Raw genomic sequence first — 17224 nt, forward strand, 5'->3', positions numbered from 1 at the left:
CTACAGTTTACGTGCCGTGCACCACTAGTGCACCCCACATATGTAATCAGTGCAATATATCAACAATATTCGTCTTTACGTCCAGTCTTCACCACAACTAAGTTCTCCAAAACAAAAACGTTGGTTGTTACGGAGGCTTTAGCGTGTTTTTTTGTTAACGTCAACAATTTTTTTGCATACATTTTCCGGTTAGTATCTTATGGACGCCACACGCGGGAGTCAACAAACAACAGCGACTGGTGAAACTCATCACCAATGCATAGCAAACAAGAGGTACTAACAGGCAATTTTGACCAACTACACCGGTGAGCGACACATTCACATCCAGAGCAATTTGTACGAGTCTCCCACGATTTGATAGGCTGTCAGAAGTGGAGGGAATTTGGGGATATCAAAGTAGTTCAGAGAAGGAAAATTGGCCGGTGTTGATCCACGACTCTTGCTGGCACTGGATCTGAAGTCGACATGATCTGTCATGGAGTGTTATTTGGAGAAGGAGGGGATAGAAAATAAGAAAAAAGAAAACAAAGGGGGGAGCAACAATTGCAATAACAATAACAGCAAATGACAATGAAGACCATAATGGAGAGGACTATTATATAAGTATTAAACGGCAACAGTAATATTACTGAACTACCGCTTATCCTCATGAGAGTCACGGGGGTGCTGGAGCCTATCCCAGCTGACTTTGGCCGAGAGGCGGGGTACACCCTGGACTGGTGGCCAGCCAATCACAGGGCACATATAGACAAACAACCATTCACACTCACATTCATACCTATGGACAATTTGGAGTCGCCAATTAACCTAGCATGTTTTCGGAATGTGGAGGAAACCGGAGTTCCTGGTGAAAACCCACGCATGCACGGGGAGAACATGCAAACTCCACACAGAATGGAGGCAGAGGGTGGAATCGAACTTGGGTCTCCTGTGTGGCCTGCGCTCTAACCACTTTCCGCCGTGCAGCCATTATGGTAAACAGAATGACAATAACACACAATTGTAATAACTATAATCTCTTAATTTTATAATCTTGCAGTCGTTTTTACATCTTAAAACTGCACTAAACATGATCTCTTCTATTTTGCAGTTGCATCATCACCTCTATTTGCCTCACACAAAATTAGTGATCAATAAATTAAAGACTAATAAGAATTGGTCCTTTGGTACAAGTACACTGCATTTACTTGGCATCGGATCCACACAAAATTTTGCAGTATCACCCAACACTTGCACTTACCGGTTGTTGCATCACTTGTGCCTCAGTGACCACAACATTATGCGCTATTGTGCAGTGGAAAATTGGAAAATGATGCCTTCCCTAAAGTTCCATTTCTGGTTGCATGGTGTATGTAGTCTAGAACTGGAGATTCATGAGGCATTTTTTTTCATTGTAGCGAGCCGGAAAAAAAAAGACTTCAATGTAAACTCTTGACAGGATGTTGAACACAAGAGATAGTAGGGGGGTTTCGACCAGAGCCCTGATGTTGTGACATCTTTTAACAGGAAGTTGCACGAAAGGTATGGGAAATAAAATGCAACATAAAAATGATGATGGGTTAAAAACATTTTACAGAGAGCTATTTGTGGACCGCTGCCACGCACGTTAGATTCCGACAGACGCAGCATGGAAACGCTTCTTTTTTTATTTCCTCAATTCAACTTCATGGCCCCGAAGGAGGAAGCGTATTTCAAACGGCTAAGGCCAGACGAGACGCGAGCACCAACAATGAAGGCTGATAGCAGCAGGTGGGTGTACGAATCTTTTCTCTTTTTTTTTTTTAAGCGCCGAATCTATTGTGTCAAATCCTGAATGCTGTCTTATATGGAGACATGTTATTTTTGTGCATATGACAGTAATAACAGACATGTTTACGAGCCCAAGTGTGATTGAAAGTCCTGACAGCTGTCTTATTCATGGTCAGGGGTGCTGCGAGCCTCATCAGCTCATAAAGCTGCAACAGGAGTCCCTTTCTGCAAATTCATACGTGCATATATGACTATGTCCCTGGGCTTTTATTGCCCCACAAAGACATGTAATTTATTGTGCAGTCATGTAAAGGAAGTAGAAATGCGTCAGCGAGGAGTTGTTCAAATTCGGTAAATTGCGACACATCGGTTTATGGACCTTGATGGGTTCTTTGTTTGCAGACAGCAAGTCAAGGAGCGGAGTCTCACCAGGTCTGGCTCTCATGAAAATGTCAGCCACCGTAAAAAGACTACATCCAGCAAGTGAGGCTAATTCCATCGATTTCATGTGCCTGTAACATTTAGACAAGCATTATTCATATTTGACCTCAGCTTTGACCTTCACAAACATTCACAGGAGACACAAATCTAAGACATTCTTGCTGAGTCATTAAACAAGCGCTGACTGCATATTTTCTTTCGCAGCATCTCAGCCGAGGCAGCTTTGCAATGGAGGAGCTCCTTTGAAGAACTGATGAAGAACCCAGGTCAGAGCTGTGCCCTCGATTTATAGTAAGAAATATATAATCCGTAAAAATGCAAGGTTGTTGCTAATGTTTACACACGCCGTGGTGTAGTTATTAAAGAATAATGAGAGCCTTATTAGTTGCTATGCATGTTTTAATGCTTGCAACTTCCTCATTATCACGAAATTGCCCCTTTGTGCATCATTGAAACATTGAAAAAGTACACTCAAGCGGGGGGAGCCACGATACCGAGTGTGATACAATAAAAATAACATTAAAGTTTAACTGCAAGGAAATGCACAGATATCCCCCGATAATGTATTTGTTTATTTACATCAAGCACATTTTGCTACCCTTTAAATGAGGAAGTTGTGGTAAGTTTATTCCCCAATTTTCAGGCCGTGCTACACAACCCCCCCGCCCCTCCTTTGTGTTGACAACCCAGTCAGTCGCCGTCCCTCGTTTATCATAATGAATTGGTTCCAAATTATGTTAATAAATTGAATATTTTGGTACAAAACCTGCTTATAACCTTCTAAAAATTTGTTTTTTTGTATATTATTAGAATAAAGTCGACACCACACCACATTGTGCTGCACTCTGCAGAGACATACAAAAGGGTCACCACTTTGAGCATTAGCATGCTACCGTGCTAACTAGTTAGCCTCCAATGTTGTCATTCTGAGCCTCCATTTTTCTGTTTGAAATGGAGTGGAGAAGAAGGACAAAGTAAGAAGCCACAAAGTAAGAACACATACCACTTCCACACATAATGGGAGGATCCATTTTTTTTTCACTCCGCATCCTCCGCATCTGCAGACAATTGCATTTAAAAAAACAGTAGAACAATGAAACATTAAGTCAAAACAATAATTTTTTGTTAAGAACTGATACTTTCCTGAAACTTACCTTTGTTCTACTGCTGATTACTAAAGAACGGAAAAAGGTAGAATCAAACTTTTTTTTCTGGTGAAAGATGAGAGTCCTCCTTTTGGTATGTTCCAAGTTAATATAAACATAGAACACAATTTTTGATGTTCTAAAGAAAAATGTCTCATAGTGAATGAGTTAAAGGCTTCCCTGGCTGAAATCTGTCTATAGTGTCCCTTCCTTTAGGTATGTTCCAAGTTTATATAGACATAGAACACAATTTTTGATGTTCTAAAGAAAAATGTCTGATAGTGAATGAGTTAATGGCTTCCCTGGCTGAAATCTGTCTATAGTGTCCCTTCCTTTTGGTATGTTCCAAGTTTATATAAACATAGAACACAATTTTTTACGTTCTAAGGAAAAGTGTCTGATAGTGAATGAGTTAAAGGCTTCCCTGGCTGAAATCTGTCTATAGTGTCCCTTCCTTTTGGTATGTTCCAAGTTTATATAGACATAGAACACAATTTTTTACATTCTAAGGAAAAATGCCTGGTAGTGAATTAGTTAATGGCTTCCCTGGCTGAAATCTGTCTATAGTGTCCCTTCCTTTTAGTATGTTCCAAGTTTATATAGACATAGAACACAATTTTTTACATTCTAAGGAAAAATGCCTGGTAGTGAATTAGTTAATGGCTTCCCTGGCTGAAATCTGTCTATAGTGTCCCTTCCTTTTAGTATGTTCCAAGTTTATATAGACATAGAACACAATTTTTTACATTCTAAGGAAAAATGCCTGGTAGTGAATTAGTTAATGGCTTCCCTGGCTGAAATCTGTCTATAGTGTCCCTTCCTTTTAGTATGTTCCAAGTTTATATAGACATAGAACACAATTTTTTACATTCTAAGGAAAAATGCCTGGTAGTGAATTAGTTAATGGCTTCCCTGGCTGAAATCTGTCTATAGTGTCCCTTCCTTTTGGTATGTTCCAAGTTTATATAGACATAGAACACAATTTTTTACGTTCTAAGGAAAAATGTCTGATAGTGAATGAGTTAAAGGCTTCCCTGGCTGAAATCTGTCTATAGTGACCCTTCCTTTTGGTATGTTCCAAGTTTATATAGACATAGAACACAATTTTTGATGTTCTAAAGAAAAATGTCTGATAGTGAATGAGTTAAAGGCTTCCCTGGCTGAAATCTGTCTATAGTGTCCCTTCCTTTTGGTATGTGCCAAGTTTATATAGACACAGAACACAATTTTTGATGTTCTGAAGAAAAATGTCTGATAGTAAATAAGTTAAAGGCTTCTCACGCTGAAATCTGTCTATAGTGTCCCTTCCTTTTGGTATGTTCCAAGTTTATATAGACATAGAACACAATTTTTTTTACGTTCTAATGAAAAGTGTCTGATAGTGAATGAGTTAAAGGCTTCCCTGGCTGAAATCTGTCTATAGTGTCCCTTCCTTTTGGTATGTTCCAAGTTTATATAGACATAGAACACAATTTTTGATGTTCTAAAGAAAAATGTCTGATAGTGAATGAGTTAAAGGCTTCCCTGGCTGAAATCTGTCTATAGTGTCCCTTCCTTTTGGTATGTGCCAAGTTTATATAGACACAGAACACCATTTTTGATGTTCTGAAGAAAAATGTCTGATAGTAAATAAGTTAAAGGCTTCTCACGCTGAAATCTGTCTATAGTGTCCCTTCCTTTTGGTATGTTCCAAGTTTATATAGACATAGAACACAATTTTTTACGTTCTAATGAAAAGTGTCTGATAGTGAATGAGTTAAAGGCTTCCCTGGCTGAAATCTGTCTATAGTGTCCCTTCCTTTTGGTATGTTCCAAGTTTATATAGACATAGAACACAATTTTTTGCGTTCTAAGGAAAAGTGCCTGATAGTGAATGAGTTAAAGGCTTCCCTGGCTGAAATCTGTCTATAGTGTCCCTTCCTTTTGGTATGTGCCAAGTTTATATAGACACAGAACACAATTTTTGATGTTCTGAAGAAAAATGTCTGATAGTAAATGAGTTAAAGGCTTCTCAGGCTGAAATCTGTCTATAGTGTCCCTTCCTTTTGGTATGTTCCAAGTTTATATAGACATAGAACACAATTTTTTTACGTTCTAACGAAAAGTGTCTGATAGTGAATGAGTTAAAGGCTTCCCTGGCTGAAATCTGTCTATAGTGTCCCTTCCTTTTGGTATGTTCCAAGTTTATATAGACATAGAACACAATTTTTTGCGTTCTAAGGAAAAGTGCCTGATAGTGAATGAGTTAAAGGCTTCCCTGGCTGAAATCTGTCTATAGTGTCCCAACTCGACAGAACCACTATCAACTCACATCGGTGTACTGTTTGGCCATAAGATAACCAAGGCATATTTTTAGCAATATCTGTATATTCTCACTCTTACCATAATTCTCTAGTAACTAGCTGCACATATGTGTTTGTTTCTTCCAATCAGACGGGGTTGAAACTTTCTCTCAGTTCCTACGCACCGAGTTCAGTGAAGAAAACATCGAGTTCTGGTTGGCATGTGAAGAATACAAGACCTATGACTCTGAGAAGAAGATGGTGTCCAAAGCCAAACATATTTATGCTGTTTTTATTGAGTCGGATGCCCCTAAAGAGGTACTGTATGTTAATTTGGTGATGGTAATGAAGATGTTTTACTAGTCACTGAGTGCTGCTGGAGATTTAGAATATTTATGGTATAGCGATAAAAGTATCCATGGAAGAATTCTAGCAGGTCAGTACCCTGAAACCGATCGAATTTTATGAACGCTCAGCTGGGAGCAGCAGCACAGTTTGGTCACGCATCTTAAGAAAATACAACCGCAAGGTCGGTGAGAGATAGCGGCGTTTTTCGAAGATTTTCCTTTTTTCGGTGAGAATGATGATTTGACCGCATGTCACCGTTAAGAGCAGGCGTCCGCTTTGAGGTTGTGACTTTTCTGTAGAACTGGAGAGAGCATCACCCACGCACTTTCTGTCTGAGATGATTGGCAGCCAAATATAAAATGTTGCAATGTTCTGCTTGTATCCATTTGAACGGTTTGCGGAGAGACATGATTGTGCATGCATTACTCACAAATGTTTTTTTTTTAAGAAAGGTGTTTTACCACATACAAAAGTACTTTTTAAATTATTTAATATTTTTGCCTTTGCCTGGATATGAAAGAAAACACTAGTTGCACTCAAGAAAGCCAGGTTAGACTTTGCCAAAAAACATTTTAAAAGCGTCCCAATGGCCTGACAAAGCATGCTTTTCACAGACAGAAAACAAAAGTGATCTTAGCAACACTCACGAACATGCAGTCGGTAAATTTGGCGACTGTGAAGGCCTAGGAAAGCATATTTAGGGAAGAAACTCGGAATTTGCAGATGCGGTCATTTACTGCAGGGGGTGTTAAAAATAATGTTTATACAGTAACCCGCCGCTGTTAAATGGTTCCAGACCTGACAAGGATAAGTGAATTCCTTATTTATTACTTATTGATTAATAGAATTGTTCAGTAGAGCATAGAAAAACCTGTTTCCAACCCTCTGAATATGGATCTTTAACATTATTAGAGCACTCTATGAATGTGTTTTCTTTGGGGAGCTGAGTCCGGGTGGAACTGGGATTGACATCAGGGATTCAGAGTTGAGTTTTTGCATGGATTAGAGCAAACATTACAACAAAATCCTATTTTATTAGAGATTAATTCGAGATTTTTTATTACCGATTATTGTGCCTTATTGTGTGATCATTCAAATCTGCAATAAAAGCCTGTTGTTACAGCGATCAAGTCTGGTGCTTGTGTGTCACTAACATTACTGACACAATGTGACCAGAATAGAATACTATATATCGCTCACAACATCTTGGGATGTGTTTTTTAAATGCCTAATACTTATATTTTAGTTATTTTTTAGGTCATATTTATCCTTTATTTAGGGGTAAAATATATAAAATTTTCTTCAATATGCATATTTTTGAATAATAACACTGGTCTCCAAGTTTTTTTAATCAAATCTGCTTCCAAGATAAAAAAAAATGGCAAAATTAGTAACTATTCAAAATATTTAATGTATATTACATTTAATTTAAATTAAATTATTAAATATTTATTTAATTTAGTTTAATTTTTCATCAAAATCTGTTTATACCGTAGATTTTGTCATTTTTGCTGAAACATAACATTTAAAATTGAGCAATTTTGCACTTCTTTATCTGTCAAGAAATAAACAAGAAATATCTTAAGACATCAGGTGATTGAATTTCTTATGAAAAACAAGCTTAAAAACTCACTTAAAACAACAAATTTCCCTTTATTCAGTATCTGAACGAGGCTTTTTAGCTTACTTTGTCACTTCCCTCTCCACAGCTGCTTCTAATGATCTGCCTTATACTTCAAAAAACTCTGATGCTAAAGTAAATTTCTGCTACCGTTGTAAATTTCGCTACAAGCAGATATGTCCAGTTCCAAAAGAGCGATTTCGGCTAATAAAAAACAAAGCATTTTATATCAAAACTCTAGACATATTCGAATGAATGTATTGGAATCTGAGCATTTTGCTTGTCAACCATTAAATAATATATTTTTCATGATAGCTGCAAAGTGGCAACTATAGTTCTGACAATATCAGTCAAACTTTTAGAGTTTACTGTTCCTACTGGTCATGATCTTAATTTTAAAAATTTTGTTTGGAAAAGCATAATCCGTAAAATTAACACTTCTTATCTTTTTTATGATAAGCATAATAAGGCTAGGAGTGATATGTGACAGTGTTTATTTTAGCTGTAAAAGCAAATTAATTTTAGCTCATGATGTGCCAACAAAATCAGGCCTACTCACACACTCATGTTTATTTATCACTTTGAATTGCATAACATTAACTTGGAACTTTTGTTATTTAGAACTTCAGGTACTTTTCATTGACGCTATTTTGCATTTGGAGTCTTCTTAGCAAAGGTTCACTCGAGGCAACTGGACTCTCTTTTATTGAATATATTTCACCTTTTAATCCAAAAGGTTTCTTCAGTTTTATGTCCCTTGTGGGTCACAATAGGGTTGTTGTTCTTGTTGAACGACCTTCGTGCATGACAATATGTCAGTTGCCTATCTGGTGGCAAAACCCCCAAGAGGGCTTTTGTAGTTTGACATAAATGGCTTCCTTAACATCTTTTTCAAACTAGTGGTCCTCCCTGTCCAGGATTTGGACGATGTGTATCTGAGGTTTTTTCAGGGACATCCAGAAACATACAAAAGGCGGTTCACGCAAAGGATAAAACCCAGAGGGTTTTATAAAAAAAAAATGCATAAATAAAGGTCATATGTAGTTTTCTGCTCACTAGGCGGCAGTAATGTTACATTGACGAGACATTATTTTAGATTACATTACCTTGTGGTCTAAACAAAGAATAAATGTGACTATAGGGGTGTTATTTAATGTCTATAGGGCTCTAATAATGGTAAAAAAAACATACTTAGAAAGACCTAATCAAGTGTTCTATGCTCTAACTGCGAACATATTGCTTTTAGTAATGTTGAATCCTACTTTGGACCTGCACAGTGGGCAAGTGGCTAGGGGACCCAAATTCAATTCCACCCTCGGCCATCTCTGTGTGGAATTTCCTTGTTCTCCCTGTGCATGCGTGGGTTTTCTCCGGGGTACTCCGGCTTCCTCCCACATTCCAAAAACATGCTAGGTTAATTGGTGACTTTGTGGGGGAAAAAAAGTAGAAATTCACTTATTGCAGTCCGGTCTGGGACCAATTAACCACAATAAACTATTGATTCTGGTTTGGAGTAGTTTTGAGATAATGTAGTCAAAGATAAAACGTTAACTGGGTTAACTTTTTAGTAATAATAATATTCATCCCCACACATAGTTCTATTGAATTTCTATACTGTATAATATTGATGGTTTGTATACATGTAATTGGGTCACTTAAATCCCCACTAAAGACCCAGGTATCAAATACACCGCTTTCCACTGCTCCACACCAATGTCAATGCTCAACAGTTCAATATCTAGTAAAGCGGTAAATCCAGATGAATGGAGTTTATACAGAATTGTATAATATTTTAGTGCATCACTGTGGACACCTCCGTTGTCAGATTACCACCTTCAGATTGTCATTCCAACATTGCGCTGCACTTCTCTCCCTGAGCTCATGTTTGTTTCTATGTCCCCCAGGTCAACATCGACTACAACACCAAGATGGCCATCCAGAAGACTTTAGCACAGCCCACAAAGAGCTGTTTTGAAGCAGCCCAGATGAAAGTATACAGCCTGATGAAAAAGGACTCTTACCCCAGATTCCTGCACTCTGACCTTTATTTACGCCTCACCAGGACAAAAGGGCCGGGAGTCGGCATGTTTCGCAGAAGGTCACGCTCGTGTGTCTTCAACGAGCGAGGCGACGCCACGGCCGAACCCTCACCCTGGTAGCAATAACATTTCAGACATAGCCGCTCACTCATAAAACTGATTATTACATCGGTGATAATCAGCGGCGAGGAGTGGAATTTTAATTGCAAAATTTGTGTTGGAGATGGTAACGTGTCTGCAGAATGATTCATTTTCTTTTACAACCAAAGTAGATTATCCAAACAATATTAGAGCCTGGCAACGGGCCATTGATCCACGCAAATAGTTTGAGGGTATTTGGAGGAATATGCCAGTTTAATTTGCTACTATGCTTATGTCTGCATGTATTAATATGAAGATCCAGACTGCATCTGTTTAGCAAATCATTCATGCATGTAATCCTTGCTAAAAATCATCACTTGCTGGTGTTTCACCTCATAAATAATAAGTGTGATGATTTGTGTTATTGTTAATCCGACTGATGTGCAGAATCAAGACATGAACCACCAGTTTTTGGGTTTAAAAAAAAGTGCTTTGGAGCAATGATTAGCAAGTTAGTGTAGTTGAGGTGTTAACGTACAAACAGTACCCCCCCCCCCCCGTGTTAGATTAAAATGTAGATAGAATGAATATAGTGTCAGTTATCACCCTTATATCCATTTGCTTAGACAATAGAAAGTGTTTGAATGTGCTGAAGACGAAATATTCCTGTGACCCTGATCAGAGACCCCCAGCAACCCCCCAGGTCCTGGTGGTGTCTGGAAGCGCCAGCAACAAGCCTGCAGATGTTCATGTTAATCCTACAAGAATGTGTCAAGATAAGAAGTCATAAAACAATAAAAGTAATTACTCTCACATATACACACACACATAGACAAACAAATACAGCTTGTGCAACTGCCTCCCCCCCATTTAGAGTTGCAAGACCATGTAGTAGGGACCCCCGAAAAGAGAACAAAAAGAGAGGAGCGTGAACTGCATATTCAGAGTGGAGCGACATGTCACTGGGTATGTGGTTTCACTCTCCTTGCTGCAAGTAACTTTGAATATTGTTGTCTGTCTCTTCCGTATTTCTGTATTTAAGTGTTTTTACAAATGTCACAGAAGTTTGCACCTATTTGATGTAAAGTCTTCCATTATGTACAAAGACTCGGTAGAGCACAGACCTCCGCCAAGGGCAAACCGTCATAAACACGTCCGTGCGATTTGCTTGATTGAAAAATGATGATGTGCAAGGCCGTACTGTTGGAATGCAATTCTGCAGGTGCAGCTCCATAGCTGGCTTCAATGCGGGCGGTCTGTAACTGCAAAAAGTACAAATAAAATATTGTATCCGCGCTATTCTTCAGATAATTGTATTTGAGTGTATATTTTTTGCTGTCATATGTTGGTGTGAAAGTACTGTATTTTCTGGACTATAAGTCGCTCGGAGTATAAGGCGCACAAGGCCAAAAATGCATAATTAGGTAGAAAAAAGGTCATGTATTTTGCCGGTAATTTATTTTGCAAACTCCTTGACCAAAACAGACATTACGTCCTCTTGGAAGGCAAGTTCTAACAATAAAAGAATAGAGAACAGGCTGAATAGGCATAAGGTATGCTAACACAAAAAAAAAACAATTACCTAAAAATGTCATCCAATACTTCTCTACAAGAGAGGAGAAATATGATCTCAAGGAAGAACTAAATTTGAAACAATACAAGCAGTTGATGTTTGCTAAATACAAGGATGAAGTCTTGAACCAGTCATGATGTGCTATACATATCACTATATTGACACTTACTATGGTACCCATTATGTCATTGGATGGTCATATCACCTCGTACTTCGGTATGTGACAAAAAATTAAAATTAAAATTAAAATTAAAATTAAAATTAAAATTAAAATTAAAATTAAAATTAAAATTAAAATTAAAATTAAAATTAAAATTAAAATTAAAATTAAAATTAAAATTAAAATTAAAAAATTAAATAAAAAATGTAAACTATATTAGGAAAGCAGGAAGTGAACAAATGTAACAGTTACTGATTGTAAAAGTACCAGATGGAGGGGTATAGGATTTAATAAGCTTTGCTTCTTCCTACTCCTTTTGGACATGTGGAACTGTGAACAGATTATGTGATGCATTCAATTGTAATCTGATGCATGTTCAAATGAAATAAAACCATTACCATTACAAGTGAGGATGGTATGCGTAATGAATGAAGTCCTAACGCTAAATCAAACTGTTCTAATACTGAGAGTTGGCGGTCTGAGCAGTCCAAACAGAAGCTGTAGTAATTCCCCACTTGATCAAACTTACAGATCGATACACAATCGCTGCATAAGACTTCAAAGTGTGATAATAATGTCCACTTTACCGCTTCCGGAACTGTGGTTTTAACCACAAATTAACAACATTGCTGTACATCGCTGTAAAAAAGTCTAGTCTACCGAGCTCTGCACAACAAGGCTGTCTGTTTTGGTCCCCTTTATTTTAAAAAGGCCAGCTGACATTGGCGTCCATGAAGGTACTACATCCCTACTCAAGTGCCTCCTTGTGATGAAATGTGTCCTGCCTGCCTGGCTTCTCCACAGCCGGCTGTTCTCCATCTCCTCTGCTGAATACATACATTGCCAGTGATTTGTCTTCCACCTTATGCATCTTTAATACATTTGATATGAGTTACAAGCTAATTTGACCACATTTGAATGAAATTGAATCATTACGTTATCCCTCCAGGTGTCCAACCATCCCCTGACTAACTTGAAGTGAAATATCTGCATCCCATGGTGACAGGAGGGGACTGTAACTTTTTAATGAGGGGTATAGATCTCCTATTTCTGCTATGATGTGTCATATATGCGATCCCATTTTCAGTCACAGGAAATTTACTTTTTTTTTTTCTTCTAAATACAAATACGATTTGCAATTCATTATAATCCTGATACACAATTACTCATGTTTTGTTTTTCCGTGCGTGTAGCAGACACTCTCAATTAAGCACAGTATAAACGAGGCATTTCTGTGATGTTAACTGTTTGAATGACCACATTTAAATAGGATGCATGGGAACGTTGCAAGTAATGGAGCTCCCTGTTTCGAATCACTAAAAAATTAATAGACCCTATCAACTTGCACCATGAACACGGAATTATTTATGTTACTGTATACGCATGCACACGTTATGCTTCACATGCAGACAAATATGTATTAATTCCAAACTGTCAGTGAGCCAATTGAATTCTACCCTCCAACGCTGTGAATATGCATAGGGAGAATATACTGTATGTTCAATTCCTGTGTGTATGCAGAACACACACACACACACAGATGGCGTAGCTCATTAACAGGAGAAGCTGATGTTTCAAGGATCCTACAGGCTCCCAATCCCGACTTAAGTTACTACCAATTTACAAAGATATGTGTGGAATACATCACAATTCCTATTAATAATGCATATCAGTCATGCCTATACTGCAGTTCGTATGTGTTTTTTTTTTTTTTTTTCAGAAAGTCAGAGAACAAAAGGGGGGGAGAAAAAATAAATGATGCGATAACAAAGGTGGCAGCTCTGCTGGTGTGCCAAATTCATCACATCTAAAGATTAGTTGCCTGCTGGGAATTTTGCTGGCAAATTTCTCTTTTCCTCCCATGGCTTCTTAGATTGGTGACTCAGTCTGCACTACAACCCGGTGAAATCACCCACGAATTAAAGACTCTCCAAATCCCGCTACTTTGAGGGATAACAACATCACGACGTAACGTTATCACATGGAGAATGTCATAAATGGTGAATATTCACATATGAGGGGAGGAAGACTTTAAATACATGCAATCTCTGCTCCGACACAAGGCCTCTATTAAACATAAACAACATAATCCTTTACTAAAGCTCGGTTTTGATTGGCACTGCTAATAACTTTAAAAGACATTCCGGAAAATTAGAGGCTGTCAAAAAACTCTCTTTCCGAATGGAATCTTTCCGAATGCCCTTTCCGAAAGCAATGGTATACATGGAAAGGAATATTCCAATCGCGTGTCTACATGGGCCGCTATAATCAACCAGAATAGTCAATGGGGCATGCGCAGTAAAGCGTAAACACCAACATCACGTGATACCGACTTCCTCCAGTTTTTCTTTCACTTGTTGGAATAACTCCGTATTGCCAGTTTTTCCTTCGTCCAGTCTTGAAATTTAATTTGAAAACTGGACCCAAAGCACTGAAAAAGTGTATAGCAGAAGCAAAAGCATTGAACATTTTTTTTAGTTTATTTATTTTTTTGCTGTTTTTAATAAATGCATTTTTTTTTTAAACCTGATGCGGCCCAGCCTCGCCCAGACCCTAGCTCCAGTGACCCCCAGGTAAATTGAGTTTGAGACCCCTGCTTTAATGCAACTGAAAAGCCAGCATTTCAAGAAATGCTCCAAATGTTTTATAGACAATACAAATTGTCTTTGAGAAAATACATGTCACATATATTAATTTCCGAACTACAGAGTGAAAGATGACATATGAATGGAGATATTGCATTATTATGATACATTATTATTACCTCTGCCAAGCACAAGCGGCGGAGGTTATGTTTTTGGCGGCGGTTGTTTGTTTGATTGTGTTCAAAATTACTTCAAAAGTTATTAATTGATTTTTTTATTCCTTTTTATTTTAAGGAATTGTCATAAATAGGATATGGAAGAACTAATTGAATTCTGGGGGCGATCCGGATCATTGTCTGGATCCAGGAATCTTTTCAAGGATTCTTTAACATTGCAAGATAGGACAATTTTCTACATTTGTGCATATAAACGCACATTGTTTGCAGCTTGCTAGTACATGGGAAACGGGAACCAGACGTCAGATCCGTCACCCGTCTATGATGTCATTGGATTACATTTCCAGGAATTGTCGAAAATGGGATATGGAAGAACTGATCAAATTTTGAGGGTGATCCAGACCACCATCTTTTTGTAAAAGATTATTGAACAATGCCAGACAATAACATTTTTGCCATTTGTGTTATACAGTATAACGCTACAAGAACTGAGCAGAACACTTGCAAAAAAAAAAACTCCCTACATCCCAACATCTGGGCATGCGGCGAATGAGTCCACGGATAGTCTACTGGGGAACATTCTCACAGATCTGGATAAGAGCATCAGTAGGTGATGTATCAGCAGTGGCTGCATCAGAGATGCTCACCCGCTGCTTGATCTTTTTCTCCTTGCACGGAGGAGCAGCTAGCGGTTCTGCTGCTGGGTTCTTGCCCTTGTATGGCCCTTGGTTTTTTTTCAGCCATTCAGAGGTGGACTTGCTGGTGTGTTTTGAATCATTGTCCTGCTGAAGAACCCAAGTTGGTTTCAGCTTGAGGTCACCAACAGATGGCCGGACATTTTTGGTTGACAGCAGAATTCATGGTTCCATTTATCACAGTAAGTCTTCCAGGTGGTGAGGCAGCAAAACAGCTCCAGACCATCACACTACCACCACCATATTTTACTGTTGGTATGATGTTCTTTCTCTGAAATGCGGTGTTACTTTTAGACCAGATGTAATGGGACACACACCTTCCCAAAAATCTTGGGGATCATCAAGATGTTTTCTGGCAATATCGACAAAAGTCTTAATGTTATTTTTGTTCAGCAATGGTTTTGTCTTGGAACTCTGACATGGTAAACATGGAAAGAAATATTCCAATCGCGTGTCTACATGCGCTATAATCAACCAGAATAGTCAATGGGGCATGCGCAGTAAAGCGTAAACATCAACATCACATGATACCGACTTCCTCCAGTTTTTCTTTCACTTGTTGGAATAACTCCGTATTGCCAGTTTTTTCTTCGTTCCAGTCTTGAAATTTAGTTTGGATAAAAAACAAACTTTCCGCAGCAGTCCAGTGCCGATTGCTTCCCTCCATTTTTTTAAATCGAAGAACGTCTCGAGCTGCGTGTTACGTCATATCGCAGCAAAATAGCCCCAGACCATCACACTACCACCACCATATTTTACTCTTGGTATGATGTACTTTCTCTGAAATGTGTTAGTGTTACTTTTACACCAGATGTAATGGGACACACACCTTCCCAAAAATCTTGGGGATCATCAAGATGTTTTCTGGCAATATCGACAAACGTCTTAATGTTATATTTGTTCAGCAGTGGTTTTGTCTTGGAACTCTGACATTGTTTTTGTTATCGTTGAGTCATGAACACTGACCTCAACTATTGGCAAGTGTTGTTGTAGAACTCAATTAATCTCAATTAAGGTATTAAGTTATTGTTTGATGATCTGAGGCGTTTAAGTAAGACAAACATGCAATTAAATTAGAAACCAGGAAGGTGGCAAGCACGTTTTCACACCACTGTATATGGTGCTCTGTGGCCCCCGACCTGCAAACCCATTCTTTAATGCGCATCCTTAATGCACAAGACCCGGTCAGGCTGGCATCGTGGAAGTGTGATTGACTTGCAGTTACACTGGCATGCCTTTGTTTTGTTTTTCTGTGCACTGTAGATGACTCTTCTATTTGCGGATCTGATTAGCCCCTTAATGGACACATCAGACAGAAGATTTGTCCACTCACATAAGTGGCTCCTTAACAAAAGAACTTATTGTCTTTCCAGTTTACTCTCCATCTTAGGTGAAATATTTCAGTTCAGTCACTTTGGTATTCGAGCCCTTCAGCAAGTTCATATTTAAAAAAAAAAAAAAAAACACTTGCTCACTATCTCAAAGCTGTCAGCTGCTACGTGATCTAAATGCTGTTGTGCTTTTTGCTGACTCACAGCCTGTGACACTGAAGTGTGAAAATGAAGCCATAGAAATGCATTTGTACTGCCATGTTAGTCACAAACCAACATCGACTTCAACAGGGGTGTCGAAACTTTTTCCACTGTGGGAAAATACGGAATACGGAAAATTCAACCGGGGAAACGGGACTTTGACATTGACCCATCAGGAGCTTTTCTTTTGTTACTTTGGCTAAGGGAGTTTTTTTTTTTCATTTCCTTTCTTTTGTTTTATTATTTTATTTTATTATTATTAACTAATTGAATACCAGAAATGTAGTCATACATTTTTATAAACAAACACCTGATCGCAAGAATGTATTTGGACATTTTTCTTTGTTGATGCAACGCTTCACTAATTGGTTTGGGTTTGAGAGCAATTTTAACGCCATAAAAACGGCCACTAGATGGCAGAAGTGCACTTGATAAGAGTTTACACACATGTAAACACATAGTTTGTGGTTTATTTTGATGTAAAAATGTGTTTTATGTTGTGGTATAGATGTTTAGATAGTTAATCAAATTTAAATGTATCTTTTCACAAAAGTTTTTTTTTTCCTTTTTTTAGTCGGGAGCTGATATTTTCCTGAAACTTAGCTTTGTTCTACTGCTGATTGCTGCAGAACAGAAAAAGGTAGAAACTAATTTTTTTTTCTGATGAAAAACAGGAGTCTAATCTTTCTTTTGGTAGGTTCCATGTTTATATAGGCATAAAAAAACTATTCTGTGCAGTCATAAGAAAAAAAATAATGGTCGTTATTAAACTTTAATAACGATCTACGTTTTGTGGA

At 38.1% G+C, this 17224-nt stretch overlaps 1 protein-coding gene across 1 annotated transcript; it reads left to right on the top strand.

The window, feature by feature from the left end:
* Positions 1-1460: 1460 nt before the first annotated feature.
* rgs18 (regulator of G protein signaling 18) lies at positions 1461-12195 on the top strand. The gene is made up of 6 exons (XM_058067073.2): positions 1461-1521; positions 1611-1749; positions 2152-2232; positions 2395-2456; positions 5769-5935; positions 9491-12195. Exons 2-6 carry the CDS (start codon positions 1628-1630, stop codon positions 9743-9745), a joined length of 687 nt encoding a protein of 228 aa, XP_057923056.2. The 5' UTR covers positions 1461-1521; positions 1611-1627; the 3' UTR covers positions 9746-12195.
* The last annotated feature ends 5029 nt before the right edge of the window (positions 12196-17224 follow it).

Source organism: Doryrhamphus excisus, linkage group LG6 (genome assembly GCF_037039965.1).
Source record: "Doryrhamphus excisus strain RoL-2023G ecotype Guam linkage group LG6, RoL_Dexc_Guam_v1.1, whole genome shotgun sequence".
Classification (NCBI taxonomy): domain Eukaryota; kingdom Metazoa; phylum Chordata; class Actinopteri; order Syngnathiformes; family Syngnathidae; genus Doryrhamphus; species Doryrhamphus excisus.

Coding starts and splice junctions, on each gene's coding strand:
- rgs18 (XM_058067073.2), top strand. CDS start 1,628: ATGGAAACGCTTCTTTTTTTATTTCCTCAATTCAACTTCATGGCCCCG. Junction 1,750..2,151: donor ATGAAGGCTGATAGCAGCAG/GTGGGTGTACGA, acceptor CTTTGTTTGCAG/ACAGCAAGTCAAGGAGCGGA. Junction 2,233..2,394: donor AAAAAGACTACATCCAGCAA/GTGAGGCTAATT, acceptor TTTCTTTCGCAG/CATCTCAGCCGAGGCAGCTT.